This window comes from Jaculus jaculus, chromosome 2, assembly GCF_020740685.1.
Source record: "Jaculus jaculus isolate mJacJac1 chromosome 2, mJacJac1.mat.Y.cur, whole genome shotgun sequence".
NCBI classification, from domain to species: domain Eukaryota; kingdom Metazoa; phylum Chordata; class Mammalia; order Rodentia; family Dipodidae; genus Jaculus; species Jaculus jaculus.
The window spans coordinates 109,235,066-109,255,600 of NC_059103.1; the positions used below are offsets into that span (position 1 = coordinate 109,235,066).

Genomic DNA, 20,535 nt, shown 5'->3' on the forward strand with positions numbered 1-20,535 from the left:
TCTGTCTGGAGGGTCTTTATCCCCACTCCTTTCTCTCTCTCTCTCTTTTTGGTTTTTCGAGGGTCTCACTCTCTCTCAGGCTGACCTGGAATTCAGTATGTAGTCTCAGGGTGGCCTCAAACTCACGGCGATCCTCCTACCTCTGCCTCCCGCGTGCTGAGATTAAAGGCGTGTGCCACCACGCCCGGCCCCTTTCTCTTTCTTGAGGGTGCATTAGGTGTGGGTGGGTGTGGATATTTACACAGACCCTTCTAGCACCAGAGCTTAACTTTTACATGATAGACAATTTATTAATTTAAAAAGGTACAAATCTTAGGAAGGAACACCCCCTCCCCGTTGCAATACTGCTGGTGTCCTTATAATTGATGTTTTGATCTATTCACTTTCCTTTTGTCTAACCTTTCCTTATTTTACCCACCCATTCCCGTATGCCTCCTTCATCCTTACAACGTAAATTCATAGCCTAACTTCCCAGACCACTTTTGACCCGTTTTAGTTCTTACACTTGCTGTTAGGAATTTGGAAATTATGTCTTAGGTTTCAACATCATTTTGAATATCTACAGATAGTGTTTTCTTTTTTTTTCCTGAGGGAGTTTCTTCTGGCATTGCCTCACCCATCTAAATACTCAACCTTGCGCCACCAAGACGCACGCAAATAAATCGCTACTGAAGGAGTTTCCTCTTTCCTCATTGATCTTATAGTTTCTGTTCCACTGCAAAGAGGTCTCCGGTCTTTCAGAACGCAGAACCATCTGACTGGCGCTGACTGGACGACTGGGGCACTGCAAACGGTTCATGCCTTCTTCCGCGTCACGGAGGGCGAGTTCGAGTCCGTCTTGGACTTAATCAACCTTCAGCTTCCGAAGTCCGACAGTGAGTTCGGTCCAGGGGAGTGTGCCTGAGGCTTGACAAGCGCGGGAAGCTGGCAGGCGGTGGCGGGCTGAGCCGGACAGGACTCGGCCAAGTGGCCCTAGGCGCGCCCGCTGCGCTCGCCCGGTCGGAGTCTGTCGCCTGGCCCGAGGCTGCGCGCTCCCACCTCTCCGCAGCAGCCTCTGCCTCCAGGTGTCTCTCGCCAGCGCGCGGAGGAGAGAGTGCAGCAGCCGCGGTCTCCACCTGGCGCGCGAGGAGGCGTGGGTCTTCTCCATCCCCGCTTACATAAGGCGGGCGGGCAGGCGCGCTCCCGCCGCGCCCCCCCCCCCCCACCAGCCAACCCCACGCAGATTGGGGCTGTGCCCTCCACGCCTTCCCCCGGGCGAGCGCCACGGGACAGCCGCGCGCCCCTCGCCTGGCGGGGACTCCGCTCGGTCACTCCGCAGGAGACAGCCCGAGCGGGCGTCTCTACTCCCGCGCGAGAGCCACTGAGATTGCAGCCCCGCGCGCCTCGCCTCGCCTCCGCTTCATCCTCCTCCCGCTCGCCCACATCCCCCGCCCGCAGCCTGCGTGCGCTCCTGGCGGGCGCGGGCACCGGGAGCAGTCCACGCTCGGCTCGGCTCGGCTCGGCTCGGCGCGCGGAGCCAGCCTAGGAAGCTGCCCGGCCGAGGGGGCCGCCTAGCGCCTCCTTGCACTTCCCAAGTGCAGACGGAGCGGTCGCTCGCTGGCTCGCGGGAGACGTCAGTGGCCAGGCACAGGCAAAGAGGGACCTTCAAACTCCTCCTCGGCTCTCCTCTCCACCCCCTTCTGGCCCCTGCCCTTGGAGAAAGTAGAGTGTGGCGCTAGGCTTGGCGTTTCATTTCTTCGCACTGCCTGGCGGTGGCCACATTCAGCCGCTGCCCAGCGGGGCTCTTCTGCGGTCCGCGCGTCTCTCCGCGACGTTGCTTCCCGGCACTGCACACCTCTGTCTACGATGAGGAAAGGTCTGCGGGCGACAGCGGCCCGCTGCGGACTGGGACTAGGATACGTGCTGCAAATGCTCGTGCTACCTGCCCTGGCCCTGCTCAGCGCCAGCGGCACCGGCTCCGCGGCTCAAGGTAAGGGGGGTCCGCTCTGATCGCCAGTCTCGGGGGCCACCTCCCCGGATTCTTCCTTCCCTACCCTTCTCCCCAGTGTTTCCGGCTCCCGCAGTCGGGGCTCGTTGCTTTCTACTGGAAACCACTTTGAATTCCACTTTGCCAAGTAGTCAAGAAGCTTTTGGATTTTTTTTTTTTTTCTTTTTAATCTAGCTCCGGAGATGGGCGAGGATGGAACAGGCACTCTTGGGCTGTGGACAAGCAGCCTTTTCTTGGTTAGTAGAAGCCCTGGGGTGCCCTTTGCACTTTCAGCTCCACATGGATACGTTGTTGCATAGTGTACACGCAGTGTGACCGGAGTGACTCTTGTTGCTGGTGGCGGTGTGGTGTGCCATACGCGCACCCGGACTCGCGTGGTGCGCCGAGGCCCCAGCCGCTGTGCGGTGGCTGGGCTTGCAGACTCTTCTTTGAGTCTCAGCCAAAGAAGAACGTCCAGTTCCAGCCATGATCACAAATGCTGTGCCCTGGGCTCCTAGTGTGGCACTGCGGAGGTACACTGCTCCCAGGGACTTAATGGTGTTCGCGGCCTGAAGCAGGCCCCGGGTATGGGTGTGCTCGCCCCTGCACTCAACCCCTTCGTGCTTTACTAATCCATGAAGAAACTTAAAGCCCCGGATCTCTGGGGGAAAATGGATAAATGCTCAAAACAAATCCGCAACTCCTGGGGTTGGGCAACCAGTTTATAACTCTGACATTTTAACTTAAGGCATATAAGCCTTCAAATAAGTGTCCGGGACCCTGGGTAAAGCCAGGTTGGAGTGGAGGAGCGGCCAAGTTGGGGTGTAAGAGGGGACGTTTGAAGCACTGGGAGAAGTGATCTCTGGGCTCCCTTCCAGCTCCCAGAGTTTGAAGTAGTGGCAGTAACTCCTGGACTTAAGGTTGGTGGCAGAGATATCGAGAAAGAACTACAGCTACCCTCTCAGGTGTCTCTCAGGTCACCTGGGCACTTAACCTTTTGTCCTAGCCCAGGGCCCACCTGGGTCTTTTCCCACTGTTTGGTAGCAATATCTGGCTGGGGGTGGGGGGGGGGAGACAGCACAGCTTTGCTTGGAAAGAAGGGTGGTCATTCAGAGGCAATTCAGTGATCTTTCCTAACACACACACACACACACACACACACACACACACACACACACACACACATTTTCTCCCCCCCCCCCCCAATACACTTCCTTAACATTTGGAGCTCTGAGGAGGCATGGCGATAGATCCAAACTCCAGGAGTGATGCTCCCAGGCTCTCAGTTGCTAACAGCATCCCCTCAGATCCGCAAAGGCGCTGGGGGCAGGGAATGGCAGTGAATATGGAAGGGAGCTCTGAAGCAGGCAAGCGCGGTCCTCCCTAGGAGGTAAGTGATTAGGTAGGCGCTGTGAATTAGCAATAGCTACTTCGGGAGTAAATTCTCCCCGCTGCCTGCTAAGTGGCCATGCTCATAAATCCTTCCTTCCTTTCTCACCACATGCCTCCTTCCTATCTCTGAGCGTTCGCTTTAGTTTTCTCATGCACACTTTGAGAGCTCATTTGTCCATTTTACAAAGGAATCTGCGCTGAGAACCATAGGATCCTGTCGGTAATATGTAGAAGTTCTCAGGAAGGTAGCCAAAGGAGGCTTAGAGGAGGAAGCCTGGAAGCCTGAGTGAGCAACCTGATGAACAGCCCTGGGATCAACTGAGTGACTCCCAGTGGAATTCGACAGTATTATTGGTCACACAAAGGACTAAGAGTGTGTGTGTGTGTGTGTGTGTGTGTGTGTGTGTGTGGGTTGGAGGGGAGGCGCACAGAGAGAAAACTGTTTGGGAAAGGACAAGTTAAAGTCCCCAAAGATGCCAAAAGGAGATAGGGTCCCTGCTGAGAGCTTACAGCAGCCAAATTAAAAAGACTGGATAGAAAGGGGATCAATAAAGATAATCAAACAGGAGACTGTAAGTGGATTAATATTGAAAGAAGGGAGCAGAGATTAAAAGAAAAGAGGCTCCGGATGCTTTTTGCCTGTTGCACTTTGCCTTATTATGTATGCGGCAAGTCAAAGATTGAGGATTGATTCTGATCTTAAGTGGAGCACGGAAATTTAAAAAAAAAAGAAAAAAAAATCCATTGGGTGTGTGTTTTGGTGTTTCTCTGTTGTTAATTTTATGTGCTTCCTTTCGTGCTGGGAGAATAAAATTCTTGTTTGAATCACGTGATCTGAGAAATGCAGGAGTCCACTTTTATCTTTGTTATCCTCCATGTTCCAGAGGATTGGTCTTTCTGTGTTGTCTTTTAGTTATCACAGGAAGTGTAATACACCAAAATCTCCTATCAGCTACCATCCTAGCTGCTAATTACTAGCCGGCCTAGTTACTGATGAGCCTATATTAACGCATTCCTCTCAGAAGCACACACTGAAACAAGCTCTCCTTCGGTAGGCTTCCATTCCCTTCAGAGTTTCTCCTTTTTCCTCACTACACTGGAGCTCTTGCCATCCCCTCAAGGTATCATTTCGTTGTTCTTTGCCTTAATGACCCCATGGACTATTTTTATGAATGGAAGTACATAGGCAATTAAAGTAGGAATGTTCACTTAAGTACTTTACAGCATGAAGGAGATTTTGTAATCTATTGGAAAAGCACTGGGGAAGAGTGAGATGCTTTTCACAATACATGTATGTATCTTTGGAGACAACCAAGGGAGGCAATGGTTAGGATTTAAAAAAATAGAGGGAGTATTTTCTGGAAGTGTATTGAGTTTTATAATGTGGTTTAAAGATGGACAGCAGTCATTTTAAACAGGTCCTTGGGAAATGCTCCAAGCGTCAGGCAACAGCTTTCTCCTTTCTGGCCATACTCTAATTGTTTCAGGGAGGGTTGCTGGGAACTCCTAGCTCCAGGGAATTTGCTGTGGTTCTGACTTTCAAGAACGAAGGAATTTACCATTGAAGGCAAAGATATACTGTGTGTGTGTGTGTGTGTGTGCGCGCACGCGTGTGCGCACACACACGCTTGTGTGTACACTGAGCTTCTGAATTACTGCCTCCTGTTGTGTCAACGAACTTCACGTGGCTACACAGCATGGTGCCCTGCTCATCTTCCACCAACTACTGTTAGGAGTGTTACACCTCCAGTCAGGCTAGAAAATTACTGAAGCCTGATCAGACTGAGATAAGTCACTTATTGTGTTAAGTTACAGTGTTAAAATAACAAGTGATATACTTCCTACAGAATAGCAAAGAGTATTTGCATGCCATTATGGATATTGGTGAGTTACAAATTGACAATTGGAATTGATGACAACTGGATTTCATTTCAATTTTCTCATACATTGGTATATTTGAAGGCAGATTCATGAATTCACTTCAGAAGCTTGCAGTTAAAAATGGGCATGTTTTCCTTTGTTTATCCAAATAAGTTTGTGAATTCAACCTTAGGAAAGGTATTTAAAATATTTCAGAGTACAAACTTATCAAGTACTTGCAAAAAAAAAATGAAGAATCATGAATCTATATGGTCCAATACACCTTTAATCCTGGTAAGTCTAAGACATGAAGATCTTAAATTCCAGACCAATTTCAGCTATAAAATAAGACCCTGTCACAAAAGAGGATTCATTACAGTATAATGAACATTTATTGATACTGATCTCCTATATTCTGGATGTTTAGGGTTCACAGTTAAACAACAGGACATGATTCCTGGAGTATTTCACATTGTATGTTAAGGACAGATTATAAGAATTCATACAGACCTACTCTAAGTAACCCCCTAAGGGTGTGAAGGAATCGTGCATTCTAACAGGCTAACCCACAGCTTATTTAGAATCATTGCTAGGAATTAAATATAGCTGTTCTGTGATGTGTGCTAGATTCTCCAATAAGTGTGAGCAGCAAGCCTATTTGGCCTTAACTGCATTTATCACAGTGCAGATACAGGTTACGACCTTGCTGGGGCAGCAGGGGAGTCACTGTCAGAAGCATAGGCCCCAGGGACTGTAGCCACTTCTGCAAGATGTTGGGATGGAGGTGGTAGAACCTGGACTTGCGTCTTATGGTTTCAGCCCAGATCCTCTTGGGTTGACTTTTGTACCAGTGGCACTTCAAAACAAGCCTGCTTTTATTTCCCATGTATCAGAAACATATGATGATGAATTTAGAGATGAAGTTCATAAAAACAATTATTGTGTACTAATAGTTTGCCCTATACTGCATGTTATTTGTTGGAGACCTAGATTTGAGTGGCCTTCAATCATCAAGAAGACAGAAATGGTATATTTTACTTTCTGAAATGTAATAGTGGGAATAGGTATGGTCCTTTCTGGGTTCAAGTAGGCCAGGGCTCTGGCATATGTAGAAGTAGATTAGTGATCTTTATGCAGAGAAACTTGATGTTGATTATTTGGTTGGATTTCAAGGGCAGGACCTGAGGGTTGAGACAGGCTGACCTCAAGCTTATGATTCTCCTGCCTCAGCCTCCCTAGACTTGGATTCCAAGTTTGCACCGTCACACAGACCTTGGAAATGGGTTTATCTTGAAGTTAAGTTTGCATGGCAGAAGTATATGATTTACACTCAAAATATATTTTGCCTGGCTTTGGGGAAGCCTAAGCTAGAGTCTATTAATAGTACATTCCAATTCTGTCAGGTAGCACAATGCCTCATAATCCTGCCTTCATTAGTTCCTAGCTGTGTACCCATGGGCAAATTATTTAATTTCTCTACTCTTCTACTTATTCACATATAAAATGAGAATTATCTATATTATAGGTATATGTATGTCATATGATGATTGAATGATTTAATATATGTTGTAGTTATGTTTAGCTGACACAAAGTTAATATTATTACTTGTGTTCCAACTCTGTAGAACATGGGCAAAATGTAAGGCATTGAAGAAATTAAAGGTCAGTAAATTGAGACTTGTAGTGAGGATAAGTGTGATTACTGCTTTCCTCAAGCAAGAAATGCACCTATTCAGGGGATGATGGGAACTCCAGAGAGGTTCAGGTTGTTTGGACAACTTGTGGAGGTCTCATTTTCTTCTATACTCTCTTTCGTTCTGTCTCCTCTGGCTGGAAAAAATGAAATTAACACCACCAAACTTGCCCATGGTAAGGAATTTCCAGTTCAAATTCTTGCAACCCTCTCTGCCCTTGACTTTCTATCTTTACCATGAATGTTTATGAAAGTTTTCATAAGTCTATAATAATTCTTCTGTCACATCTCAGGGTTTCTGAAAAGTGCCCTTTATATAGGAATGTAAAGTCAATTTTCCAAAGGAAATAGACATATATATACAGTTTAAGACTATAATTGAATACATGTGAACATGATATTCATCATCATAGAAGGTTGATGTGAAGGTAAAGCAAGTGCTTAAGGACTTCCACTTAAATTATATTTGCAGTTGAAATTTCTGGTATGCCAGCATAGATTTTGTGTGTGTGTGTGTGTGTGTGTGTGTGTGTGTGTGTAAAAGAGAGAATTCTTGCATTTAACTTCTTATAATTGTAGTGAGTCTAAACAGTTATTGCTACTTATTTGCATGATGCTTCTTGGCCAACTTTTATGATCAAACGAAAGACTTGTAAGAGTTTTTATGTTTAATTTACTTAAACATCTACCTTTGTCTTGCAGAACTATCATTTTATTATTAATTATTGATAATCTTATTCTTCACTTTGTCCTCAGTCATCATTATCATCATCATCACTTCCTCTTCCTCTTCCTCCTCCTTCTTCCATTCTCTGTCTCTCTCCTTGAGCCTATGTGTGGACTCTGTGAGTGTTTTTTTTTTTTTTTTAATTTCTTATATATTAGTGAAGGCAGACTGCATGAATCTGAGACTTTGGATTCTGGATATCACTCAGTTCAAGGATATTTTCCTGGGCTGGAGAAATGGCTTAGTGATTAAGGAGCTTACTTGCAAAGCCTAATAACACAGGTTCAATTCCCCAGTACCCATATAAAGACAGATGCACAAAGTGTTACATGCATTTACAGTTCTCTCTCTCTCTCTCTCTCTCTCATTTCCTTGCAAATAAATAAATATATAAAAATATTACACAGGAATAACAGAATCTCAGTGCCATCTTATGCTACATTTTTGAAGTAATTTTTCTTGAGTAATAGTTAAGTGTTATTTATTTGTGGTTCTTAAAGAGATTTATAACTTGTATTTTTCTACTAACTTTTATATCAGCTTTCAGAGATTTTAATAAAGTAATGTCTTACTAATAGTTTTGTGAGCTAATAGAATCAGAAATAGTAGACTTTTAAAATTTTCTCTGCCTCTTTAGATATGTCAGAAAAATGTCCTTGATTAAAATGTAAAAGATATATCATGTTTCAAATATTTAGATTTTGTGAAACAGTATTAGAAAATATTGAGCTATCACTTTAGAATTGTTTGAAAAATTTTAAGTTGAATTTGGCATATGGTTTCTTATTGTGAGCAATGCTGCCCTCCACAGATGCTTCTGTAGGACTATATAATAAAGTTCTGGAACACACAAGAAAAGTACACTCTATGTTATAGGTTCTTCAGCATATCTATCCCATAGTGTTCTTAGCGCTGAAGTTACTGTGACATTAGTCAAACTGAGTTCATAATTTAGAAAGGACTAAATATGTAGATTATTTGTCCTCACATGAGTATACCATTCGTTAACAATGAGCAGTCACTCAAAAGTGGTTTGTACTGTGAAAGTAAATTACATCTGAAAATTCCAGTATTTGTTTGTGGAATACCCTCCTTTAATTAAAATGACAAACGGCATCTATTGTCATTATGGAAAGAAATGAAAGGGAGAGGGAGCAGGGTGAAACCTCATCATATTGGCATGCCTGTTAGAGTTCTTACTTTAAATACTAGAGCTCAACACAATCCTATTAACAGATGATATTGATTAATCAAATTTAGCTCCAGAGTTACAGGCCTTATTTATTTTAAAATGTTGTGAGGATAAGGGGTTTTACTTTCATTAATCATTTTGTCATGTGGATCCTGTGGCTAGTTTCATTTCTCAGCAATTATGAAAGCAGTAAATGTGCCTCATGGAATGAACATGTATTATCTTTTTGTCTTACTGAGGATGCTATAGAGAAACTCCCTCACCACATTTAACAAGTTTATTGATGGAGGCTAACATTTCTCATTTTTAGTCAATATCCTAATTGATTATTTAATCATGGACTATTTGAACCTAGCTGTAATTTATTGTCTTCTCTCTTTTTTGTTCTTAGAAGAAAAGCCTTATAAAGGACAATTCTTTTCCAATAGAAGGATTGGTGCTCTTGCATATTAAAATGTAGCATACTCTAATTTTAAAGATGAATATGTCCAAGAATATAAATGTAGAGAATTTCCTCCAACTCCAGCAAACTAATGTGTTATAATACAAAAAATTATAAGTGTAGTATAAAAGGAAAAATTTTAGGATTTATAAATATATCATTTATGTAGAATATTTTAAAATTAATAATACAAATTCTCTTAGACAATAGTTTATTTTAGTGCATATTTGACTATATGATACAATGCCACTTTTAATTACAGGCAAAGAAAATTAATGAGTAGAATTAAAATTAATAGAAGCAATTTTGTACCATTCTATTATATATGAATTAAAAAAATTGTTACTTGTATTTAAGTTGAATATTCTAAAGCATTCCAGTATGGTTTTGGAATATCAAGAACCAAAACAGTTATTTGAAGAATTTGTTCAAACATGACTATTTAACAGATGCATTCTCTAAATTTTTCAGAAGCTGAAAAGAAGTTACTTATAAATGAACTCTTTTTTTTTTTTAATTACACATGATTTTCAAAGACTGTGTTATCTCCAGTGAAACAAAAATATTGCCATAACAAAAAGGTCATGACTAACTGGGTATGGTGGTGCATGCCTTTAATCCCAGCACTTGGGAGGCAGAGGTAGGAGGATTGTGGTGAGTTCAAGGCCACCCTGAGACTCCATAGTGAATTCCAGGTCAGCCTGGGTAGAGTGAGACCCTACCTTGAAAAACCAAAAAAAAAAAAAAAAAAAAAAAAAGGTCATGACTAGAAAGACAAATACTTGTGATTTTACTTTGAGAATTATGTCTATATGCTATATGTTCACACTATGACTTAAATTTTGGAAAATGGAAAATGATATGTTGCATCTCCTTTTAAAAAGGGGGGAAGGGCTACCAGATATACACACTGTAGCCACCCAGTGGAAGTGCTCTAGTTTAAGCAAGTAGTAATGTTGAAATAATTCTAAATAAAATATTAACTATGTTGCCTGAACTTTCTTTAGCCATATCCCTTCTTCCATATGGTGATGAGAGACTAAAACATTATGGGTTAGGTGTCTAACTCAGTCCTGAAGAAAACTAACACTTCTCCCCTCACACTCCAGATGCCCCCTCGTATCACACCCCTCACCCAGAGGGTGTTCAGCATTGTGGAACGCAGAAGCTCATCTGTAACTCTTCTCAGGAGTGGAGGGAAAATAGGCATGTTCAGCAGATTCGTTATTTGTGTTATTGGAAATTGAGAGCTAACATTGATATTTCATGATAATAGTTTATAGTCCTTTGATTTGAAACTTATAATGTCTTCATGTACACATACTTCAGTTAACCTAGCAAAAGATTTTAGAAGGTATTTTCAAGGGCTGTGTTTTTTAAGAAGTAAAATTTAGGTTTTCATGTACCTATTTGGTCAGGACAAGCTTGACTGAGGAATCTCAAATTAAATCAATAGTGTACTGATACCCTTCATTAGTCTTTGTCAAATGCATTGCCCTTTATGTTAAACATTTCCATTAATAACAATGCCTCCATTGTTCCTTAAATCCCACCTGCTCATAGGAAGTTGAGTAGCATTCTCAGAATTATATGAGATTTCTTAGGGACAATTATCTCTAAAAAAGATTCTCTTGTATGGAGTATATTCATAATAGAATTACAGTACCTTTAAAAATGTTATCACTGTCTTCCTATTCATTTACATTGACTGAATAAATATTTTATAATAATACATAGAAATCTACCTATCAATATTTATTTATTTACTTACTTACTTATTTATGATTAAAGGACAACAGTGCAAACAGGTATGGTTTACTGAAGATATGATAGGGAAAAGTAGGAGGATAGCTGGGAAAAGTTTTAGCAGTAGGCAAGTTTTCCCAGAAGCAAGGGGGGAATCAGTTAACTTGAGATGTTAGAAGTTATGATTAAATTAAAACATATTTTCTATTATATTGAATTAAGTATGAGATTATTTTCTAGGGTTGCATTTTCAGGCAGCTTTTTTACATTTTTGAGGGAGAAAGTCATGGGGGTTGGGGAGAGAATGTGTATGCCAGGGCCTACAGCCATTGCAAATGAACTCCAGATGCATGTGCCACCTTGTTCATCTTTCAGGCAGATTTTTAATGAAATAAAGAATGACAGGAGTACATTAATGCCATTTAATAATTTTCTGTGCTTATATATATGCTTGTAACAATTGTAAGCATATGCACACATTTTGTAAATGTACCATTTTTTATTTGTCTTAGAAGTTAAGAGTTTAGGGCTGAAGAATGCCTTAGTGATTAAGGAAGGCACTTGCTTGTGAAACCTAAGGACCCAGGTTCAACTCCACAGTACCCATGTAAGCCAGATGCACAATGTGTTGCATACATCTGGAGTTTGTTTCCAGTGGCTATAGGTCCTGGCACACTTTTCTTTGTTTGTCTTAAGTGAGTAAACAAATAAAATATTTAAAAAGGTAGAGATTAATATCAAAAGGATTTGACAATTACTCTTAAAACCCAAATGGGACATACCAAATATTGTGGGAGTGAGTACTTACTTTGTTGTTTTACTTATAAAGCAAATTCATGAAGGTCATCATGGGATAGGAACTTAGATCATTATTTCATAATTAAAAATTACTCTTTTTTTGAGGTAGGGTCTCACTCTGGCTCATGCTGACCTGGAATTCAGTATGTAGATTCAGTTTGGCCTCAAACTCATGGATATCCTCCTACCTCTGTTTTCCAAGTGCTGGTATTAAAGGCATGCGCCACCACGCCTGGCAAAAAATTACATTTTTTTTTTGTTTTGTTTTGTTTTCTGCAGAAGTTGCCCCTGGTAAATTGCTGAGTCATTTTTCTAACATGCAGTAGAGATATTCTGCCTCATGTTTGCAGGGGCTTATCTGACAGAAACAAGTTGTTTCCTGCAAGATAAGTGATTTCCACTTTCACTGGCCTGTTTCAAAGGTGTAGAGAACTTCTGTTCTATAGTCCCATGGTGCACTACTACAGTTCATTTGCCAAAGTGGAATGTCGACTTCCTGTTTTTCTTGTGAGCAAGATAATATCTTTTATTTATTTTCCATTGTCATCTCTGAGTGCTCTCTTGAAGATCAGGCCTGTCCTGGAAAGTACCCTCCAAGAGGTGACCTTATGTAATCTGGGCTTTTTTTCTCTGACTATATTCATTGATGGTGGGCATCAACCTCTTATTCAAATGGAGTTGGGCTTGGGTTTCTCCCACTCCTTCTCCTTCAGATGCCAGTGATTTTAGAGGATTATCTATTAGATCTCTTTAAATATTTATTTGAATGAAAAAGAAAGTAAACTATATAGTAGTAGGAAGAGATTGCTACTAATTAAAGAATATACAGAACTTTAGAATATGGTGAAATTATGCTTCTTATATATATCTACATGCCACATCACTATTTAGCTATATATTGTCTTTTAGAACCACACATATTTTAAAAAATCCTTCAGCTATTTTGAAGTAAGATTTCTAAAGCATGTAGTTAAACCACAGGATCTAATAATTATTTTAGATACTCTTCATCATACCTATATCCTTCATTCTTGACATGGGCTCTCTTAGGAAACACAGAGTATCCTGTGAAAACCCAGCAGTCAATAATTATTCCTCACAAAGTTTTGTGATTACAAGTGTAAATATTAATGGCAGAGGTGACCTGTTTAATGCTGACTTGAAGGTTAAAAAGAGGGTCTTAAGATAACACTGGACTCCAGAGCCCTTGAGTTTGCTTTGCATTCAGTGACAGTCACTAAATTAGGGAAAGGAATGTTCAAACAACACACTTGAGGAAAAGTGATTTTTATAGAAAGGAGCCATTTCTGCTAATAGCCAGTAACTGCACGTAACCCACTGACATTAAAAGTCCATTAGCTAAGCCCCGTTCAAATAGCAGCTGATGCCGTGTCAGCTAAATGTACATTGGGATTTTTCATAGAATTCAGTAATAGCAGTTCTATAATTTTTTTCTAAAACTATGTACATTAAGTAAAACAAATGTCATCTGATAGTGGTAGCAGGGCTGTTAATAAACAGGCAGAGATTGGGGATGAAACAAAAGTAACAGTCCATATAACAAGAAGATAATAAATGGTAGTAATGGCTTTAAAAAGGAGCCTTTGAGCAACATCATCTGGAGGAGCTTAAGCTAACATTCAGAAAGAATTGTTTCCATAGAAGCACATATACCCATGAAGAAGAACTCATGTTCATTTCAAGTGAAGGCATAGGTTCTTTTTTTTTTTTTTTTCTATGACCCACAGTGTTTAGTTTTCCAGTGTATCCTTAAACTATAGGAAGTCCCCTTCTTAAACACTGCTGTGTGTACAAATGGTAAAAACACTGAAGGGCAAAAGGGGGGAAAATGAAAACACAGATATCAGTATGCTCTAATGTTTTAAAGTGACTATGAAAATACTGTGAAAGCAATGTAACATATTAGTGCTGTCTAGGATGAAATTGAAGGTTGAAATGTCCATCTTTCTCTTGCCCAAACCTTTCTTAAATCTATATTTTTCTCATTCGCATAGTTTGCAATAGACGTTTTAATCATCTGAAAAACATTAAGTTTTAATGCAAATTACAACAGAATGCAAAAATCTTTGATAAGTTGAATGAAAGTATTCTCTAACCCAGTGTGCTGGAACTGTAAAACTATTGTGGAGACAAACAGGGTTGCCCAGTGATCTGATGTGTGAGTTGTGAACAGGGCAGTAATTAATCAGAGGCCTTCATGCTTACACCACTGTAAAGCACCAGGAAAGGATCCATGCCCACCTCCCCCTCCTCTATTATCAGGCCATTAGTGAAACCCAGTACAAGTAACGAGGTGGAGCTCCCTTCAACATCTGACCCCAATAGCATGTGCATAAGCTTTGGAGCATTTTCATAATGGTTACTTGAACCCTCATCATACTTCCCAGTCATCAGAATTAGGAATTCATTTCTCTCACAAAAAAATGCCATGCTTATTTGCATTTTAAATTTGTCTATATTTCTTTACATGATAAACAAAAAACTTTCTATAACTCTACATTTCTTGAGCAGAAGAAGAAAAATCTTACTCTAGCTATTATGGAGTAGCAGAGATCTCCCTTTTATGTTAATAGATTTTCATACTGACATTTTTTTTAATAAAATAAAGAAGTACTCTGGTGTTGACTGTTTTAATTCACTTCAGGCTACTATAAATGTTCATTTTAAATGAATTGAGATCTTACATGGACAGAGTTTATGCAGTTAAATTACTGACCAAAATCCCATTTTCTAACATATTACATGCAGAACTTGAATAATCTTGATTGCACATATAGCTCAAACATTAATAACAGATGGTAATATGCCTTGGTTCAACAAGTGGCCTTTGATTTTTAATTTTAACTTACTTTTGAAAGGACTAAAACCATTTTTTAAAATGGCTATATTCCATATGTTTTTCCATGTGTACTGCATAAAATTTTATTCTATTGTGAGATGGAAAGAGATCGTCATTGTATTTGACCACATAATATATTTGTATACATCTACAAGCTTGTTTTATGAAATTAAATTATGTTGAAAGCCTAACAAGATGACCACAGAATGATTGAAATAGGATGATTATCACATTAGAGCTCAGAAAAGTCTTGAAAAATAATACTCTGCTAGGTAATATACTGATATTTTCATGGATAGTTTTAAAATCATTTCTTTTTTGGCCTAAATTATATTTTAAAAAATTTGAGCAAACACAACATACACTATAATTTTGTTCCCACTCTGCACTTGGATCTGTTTACTTATGCTTGTAAAATTTTTCTTAAATTAGTTTTTGTTAATGTCCATTCTTTAATGTATGATGGCCATGTTCAAATAAGTGAATAGTGTTAGTATTGGCCCTTCTCTCTCTAACATCATATTTTTTAATTTTTATGGATTAGATATTTGTTTGGGCACATTTGTGCCTAAATCTCTGTGTTGAGATCTGATATTTTCTAAATATGGTACATATGTAAAAGTTTATTGAAAATTATTAATGTGTGTAACTGATGGTGATCATATGACAGCTATTGCTGGGGAGAAAGTTTGTTCAGTGCTTTGGTAGAGGTGAATAAACAGTGTGGTGAGTGCAAACAAGTTGGCAATGTATATTTCACTTCCCATTGTGAAGTAGAAGGTTAGAATACTGGTAATATTTATGTCACGAAGTGCATGGACTAAAAAGTCTATGAAAACTGAAGAACCAAAGATGGTTCCTGGCACAGATAAGCACTTACTTCACATTAATCATTGTTGCTAATGTCTTACTCTTATCTAAAGAGCCTTCAACTTATCTAAAGAGCCTTCAACATATAACAGTTTTTACCTGGCTTTACTGTAATTTAGATGCATCACAAGAATGTGAACATTAGCAAGTAGAAGGATGTCACAAGAACCAACAAATTGTTAAGTGGTAGATTATAAAGTCACACTTTCTACCTACTTTAGTTATGGTATATTTACTTTTCCATTAAATCCTTGGGAATGTAAAGACCTTGACTCAGTTTTATGAATAAACAAGTCTAGATGACTTGCTCTTCTGTGTCACGTTCTGAATTCAGAATAGATCACAACAAAATTAGTAGCTGTAATGGTGGTACATGTCCTTAATCCCAGCACTCAGGGGGCAGAGGTAGGGGGATCACTGTATGTTCAAGGCCAGCCTGGGAATACTGAATTAATTCCAGTTCAGCCTGGGATAGAATAAGACCCTCCTTCAAGAACAAAGAAAAAAAAAAAACAAACAAACTTTTTTTCTCACTCTAAATCTGCTGTATTTGTAAAATATAAGTTAAGGATTAGGAAGAATTGAAACAATTAACCTTCCTTACTTATGTCAGCTGAAGTTTGAACATAACAAAGGATTTACTGATCCTAAGATAAAAGCAAAAAATAATTAAACTGAAAATTCAAAGCAGAGCCAGAGTTCTTGATGTGTTAAGGGATATATAAAAATCAAAAGAAATTAATTAGATTCCCCAATTCTTATATCTATAGATGTGCATATATATTGTAATAGATATTTATGAACATATTGTAACTGACATATATTTCTTTAAATGTTTTTACATTTATTAAAGAACAGCCCAGTTGCATACTGTAGTTTCGAACAGGGCTGCATATATGTGATTTGTGCTAAGTAAGAAGAGAAAAAGTATAATTTCCAGAGATTATCATTATGCTCAAAAAGTTTTACAATATGAAGTTATAAATAAAAATTTATGGTTGAATGAATAGTAACTTTATTTTAAAAATAAATGGGTGAAGAAAAAAATCAGCAATAAAGAATGTTGAGTGTTATATATTTCTGGTTTACTGTGACATTAATAATCCTTTTTGTTCTTTTGTTTTATATTTTAAGAAAACAAAACATAATTTTTTTCGAAATATGTCCACTGAGTAGGAAGAACATAAACGGCTTTCATAACCACAATTCATGTACTGTGGGTCATTAGCAAACATAACATAATAGATGAATCATATAAATGAATACATAGGTGCAACTTATCTGCCTCATCAGAATCACTCTTCAGAAATACTTGTTTGTAATTTTTATTTTTACCTAACAGAAAAAGTTAATGCTCTTTCATATTTTTAACCTCAACACCATTCTCCCCTAATTCCCTAATTGCTAAGGAACATTCCAATTTTAAAAGAAAGCTTAGTAGTGTACTTTCATCCCTATATGATTATAAAAATCTACTGTCATTATAGAATCTTATTCCATATTCCATTAAAATAATATAACAAAAGCAATCGTGAGTGCTTTGGATGATTGATTAAACTGTTATCTGCAGTTTATTGCTATGTGGCATTCGTTTTCAGTAGTTTAATTGGAAGAATTCCAGGGATTAAAAAAAAAAGTAACTAAGCAGTGATACTGTATTTTTATCTCTTGTAGGATATATTGTATTATTTTGTTAAAATAAAACCTCACCTGTTAAAATAAAAGTTTCTCAAAATGTTCATGTTCTGTATATTAAACTGTCTTACAAACATCTCAAGAGTAAATACCAAGGATTTTTTTAATTTATAAATTTGTGTAAGTGTTGCTTATTTTGTTCAAAATTCTATGGTTATTATCTTTCTGTTGTTGTTGTCATTGTGGATATAGGACAGCAACTCAGAAAGTCATGGTTGTTCAAATTGAACAATAAAATGTCATTTCCCAGAGTTCCATATGGGGGAAATTTTGTATATATTTAAATATTTAGTAGTGTTACCTTAAAAATGTTAATTCAGCCTGTGGATCTCAGTTTAGATGTTCACTCCGTCATAAAATCACCTCTCACACCCAACTGTATCTCCCTTCTTTTCCTGTGTTCCCAGCTTGTATGTCAGAAAGACAAGTGTTGGAACCTTGTTCATTCCGTCTCCAGCATGCAATGTTGCGTTTGACACTCAGTTGACATGTGACAGATATCCTGGGATGATGAATATGTATTTTGTTCATGCATTAACAGATTGGCTTTAATAAAAGTCAACCCATGATATTGGAGTCAGCTTCTCCTCACCTCATTTCAGAGTTCCCGAACCAGATGAGGTAAATGTGAATCTCTAGATTGAAATCCAAGTGGACTTTGTGGTGACTGTTCACCATTCGTTTCACACTAACTGCTGTAGTTTAGATCTGAAATGTCTCCAAATGTCCAGATGCTTAAGGCTGTTCTTCAGTTTATAGCATTATTGGAAAATGATGGAATATTAAGAGATGGGGTCAAGCTGAAGGCTGTGAAGTTATTGACTTACTGAGTGTGTGTTAAGCAGTGACTTCTCTCCCTCCTCTATCTTTTCTTCTTTTCTCTGTCTTCCATTCTCTCTTCTTCCTCCCATCTTCTCCTTTCTCCTTTCCTCTTCCTTCCTTCTTCCTCTCTTACCACCATGAGGTAAGCACCTTTGCCAGACTAGTATACACTTATTCCACTGCTTTACCAGAGGTACCAGAGCATAAATATGATCAACCGTGCATGGACTAAAACCATAAGTGAACATAAATCTTTCCACTTTTAATTTTATTTTTTTCAGATATTTTGTCAAGGTAACCAAAAGCTAAGACAGTAACCAAAAGTCCATTTTCCTTAGCCTCAGAAATCCATTCCCAGCTCTTGATTTTCTGTTCTGTGATTCATGACTATTTAACAATGAAGAACTGTGATTCTGCTGATATTTAAGCTCTATGAACACAGTTGGACTCTCATTGGTTTGGTCTGTTTACCTAAATACAGGTTAGGCATTGTAGGGATCAGCAAGCCCAGCAGCTTCCCAACCTTCTTATTCCAGATATGTTTCCTTAACAAATGTTATCATATGGAATATTGATAGTATAAATTGACTTCCCAATTAGGTGATAAGATTTAGTTTTATAAACTTTTTCTTGACAGTTTTTATGTTTGTACAAAATATATTTTGGTCACAGTCCTCTCACCTCCCTCTTTCTTCTCCCTCATCCCTCCACTGCACTCTTCCTCCCTGCAACTAGTTCCTCTACTATATGTTTTATTGATTATGGATATTGTTTTATATTGGAAGTATACACTTGCACCCCAAATTTCTCTATGGAGTGTTTTTTTCTTATTATTTCCCATTATAACTCAAACAAGTCTCCAGCTTGGGATAACATATTATTGAGATACGTACTTTTTGGTGAGGACAGATTGGCCCAGGGTCAAGGAAAATAAATCTGTATGCATTTTAACCTGTTGTTTTCCTGTAATTGGCTGTTGTCTGAAAGGTGCTTTTGGCAGTCCTACAGCTTATTACCTTTGGGCAGAATATTTTGATTTCTACATGAGGAAATAATATAGTGAAATGTGTCAGTATAATGTTTTATTGCATCCAATATTCTCAGGTACATTTTAGGTGACCAAAATATATTATGGATGGATTCTCTATTCTGCTAGCAAAGAGAAAAATACAATAGAAACACTTTTTTTTTTTTTTCTTACTACTTCAGGAAATACATCCCCAACTCCTATATGACTGCTGCCTAGGAGGCAGAGATCTTTAACAGGGAGTTGTTTGTAATCAAGCAGCCAGAGTCTTGCCTTGACATAAAGCAGAGGAAGTGGTGGGAGACAGACCTATAATTATCAGCAGCAGGTGCCCATAACTGAATGTAAAAAGGCAAATGTTACTTCAGGAAAGATTTCACAATGGTCAATTTAGACCAACAGGCATTTAAAGTAAAAACTGGCTTAAGAGCAGCATTAAAAGAATACCTTTTTGTAAACAAAGGAGAAATGTAATGCATTCCTGTAATGGAAATTAACCTCTTCCTCCATATTCCCCAATACTCTGTAAGAAAAGAGAAGACTTAACATAAAGACCTTTTTGGGATACTAGGTTTATTTGTGGTAAAAACAACAACGAATTTTCATTTTATTTAGTCAGCAGTATATGAATAAATTGAATAGCAAATTAATTTCCATTTGCAGAAAAATTCACAACAGCAAAACTTGGTTTGTTGGTAATCAAATGTTTTCCCACTGCTGCACACAATTTTTCCTTACAGTGGTAATATATATCAATTTATATATATATTTTAAAAAGCTTAAAAATTGTGCTATGTGTTTGTTTATAGAAGATATATCTCCCTCTCTTCCTCCCTCCCTTCTTCTCTTCCTTTTCTCCTTCATTGGCTCAATAGTTCCTTTCTTCCCTTTACCCTTCCTTTCCCGCTCTTTCTCTTGTGCTCTGTTCTTACTCTCTTAATTATATTCTCGACCCAGGAAGGATATACTTTCAATTTTTAAAATATTTAAGTTTATTTATTTGCAAGGAGAGAAGAGGGGAGGGAGAGAGAGAGAGAATGAATATGGAATATGGATATTCCAGGAGCCAGGGTGTCTTACTGCTGCAAACAAACTCCAGATGCATGTGTCACTTTGTGCATGTGGCTTTTTGTGGGTACTAGGGAATTAAAACAAAGTCCTCAGGCTTTGCAAGCAAGTTATTTTAACTGTTGAACCATCTCTCCAGCCCCCTCTTGTGCTGTTTTTGTACCATGCAAAACTCAAGGAACTAAATGCATCCTTGTGGAAAAAGTAATGAAGATGTGTTGATGATAAGGCTGTATGACTCCATTTATTCTCAGATGTGCATATCATGTATGTTGGGGTAATATTTGTTTTCTTGCCTAATGTTCACTTTGCATTTAGCACTATGAAAACAAGTGGAGAAGCCAATCATTCACTGTAGTTGCCAGAAATGCATTTAG

The 20,535-nt window shown here is 38.7% G+C and overlaps 1 protein-coding gene across 3 annotated transcripts in view; it reads left to right on the plus strand.

Annotated features, from left to right (window-relative positions):
• Positions 1–1,506: 1,506 nt before the first annotated feature.
• The window catches only part of Unc5c (unc-5 netrin receptor C), a 380,036-nt gene continuing 361,007 nt past the window's right edge, over positions 1,507–20,535 (plus strand). For 2 of the 3 annotated variants that reach the window (XM_004661628.2, XM_004661629.2), the window contains exon 1: positions 1,507–1,969. In XM_004661628.2, coding sequence (XP_004661685.1) covers positions 1,846–1,969 — 124 coding nt within the window. In that variant the 5' untranslated portion in view covers positions 1,507–1,845. Of the gene's footprint in view, positions 1,970–2,434; positions 2,500–20,535 lie in introns of those variants that run through there. The other variant, XM_045144365.1, reaches the window with a different exon arrangement.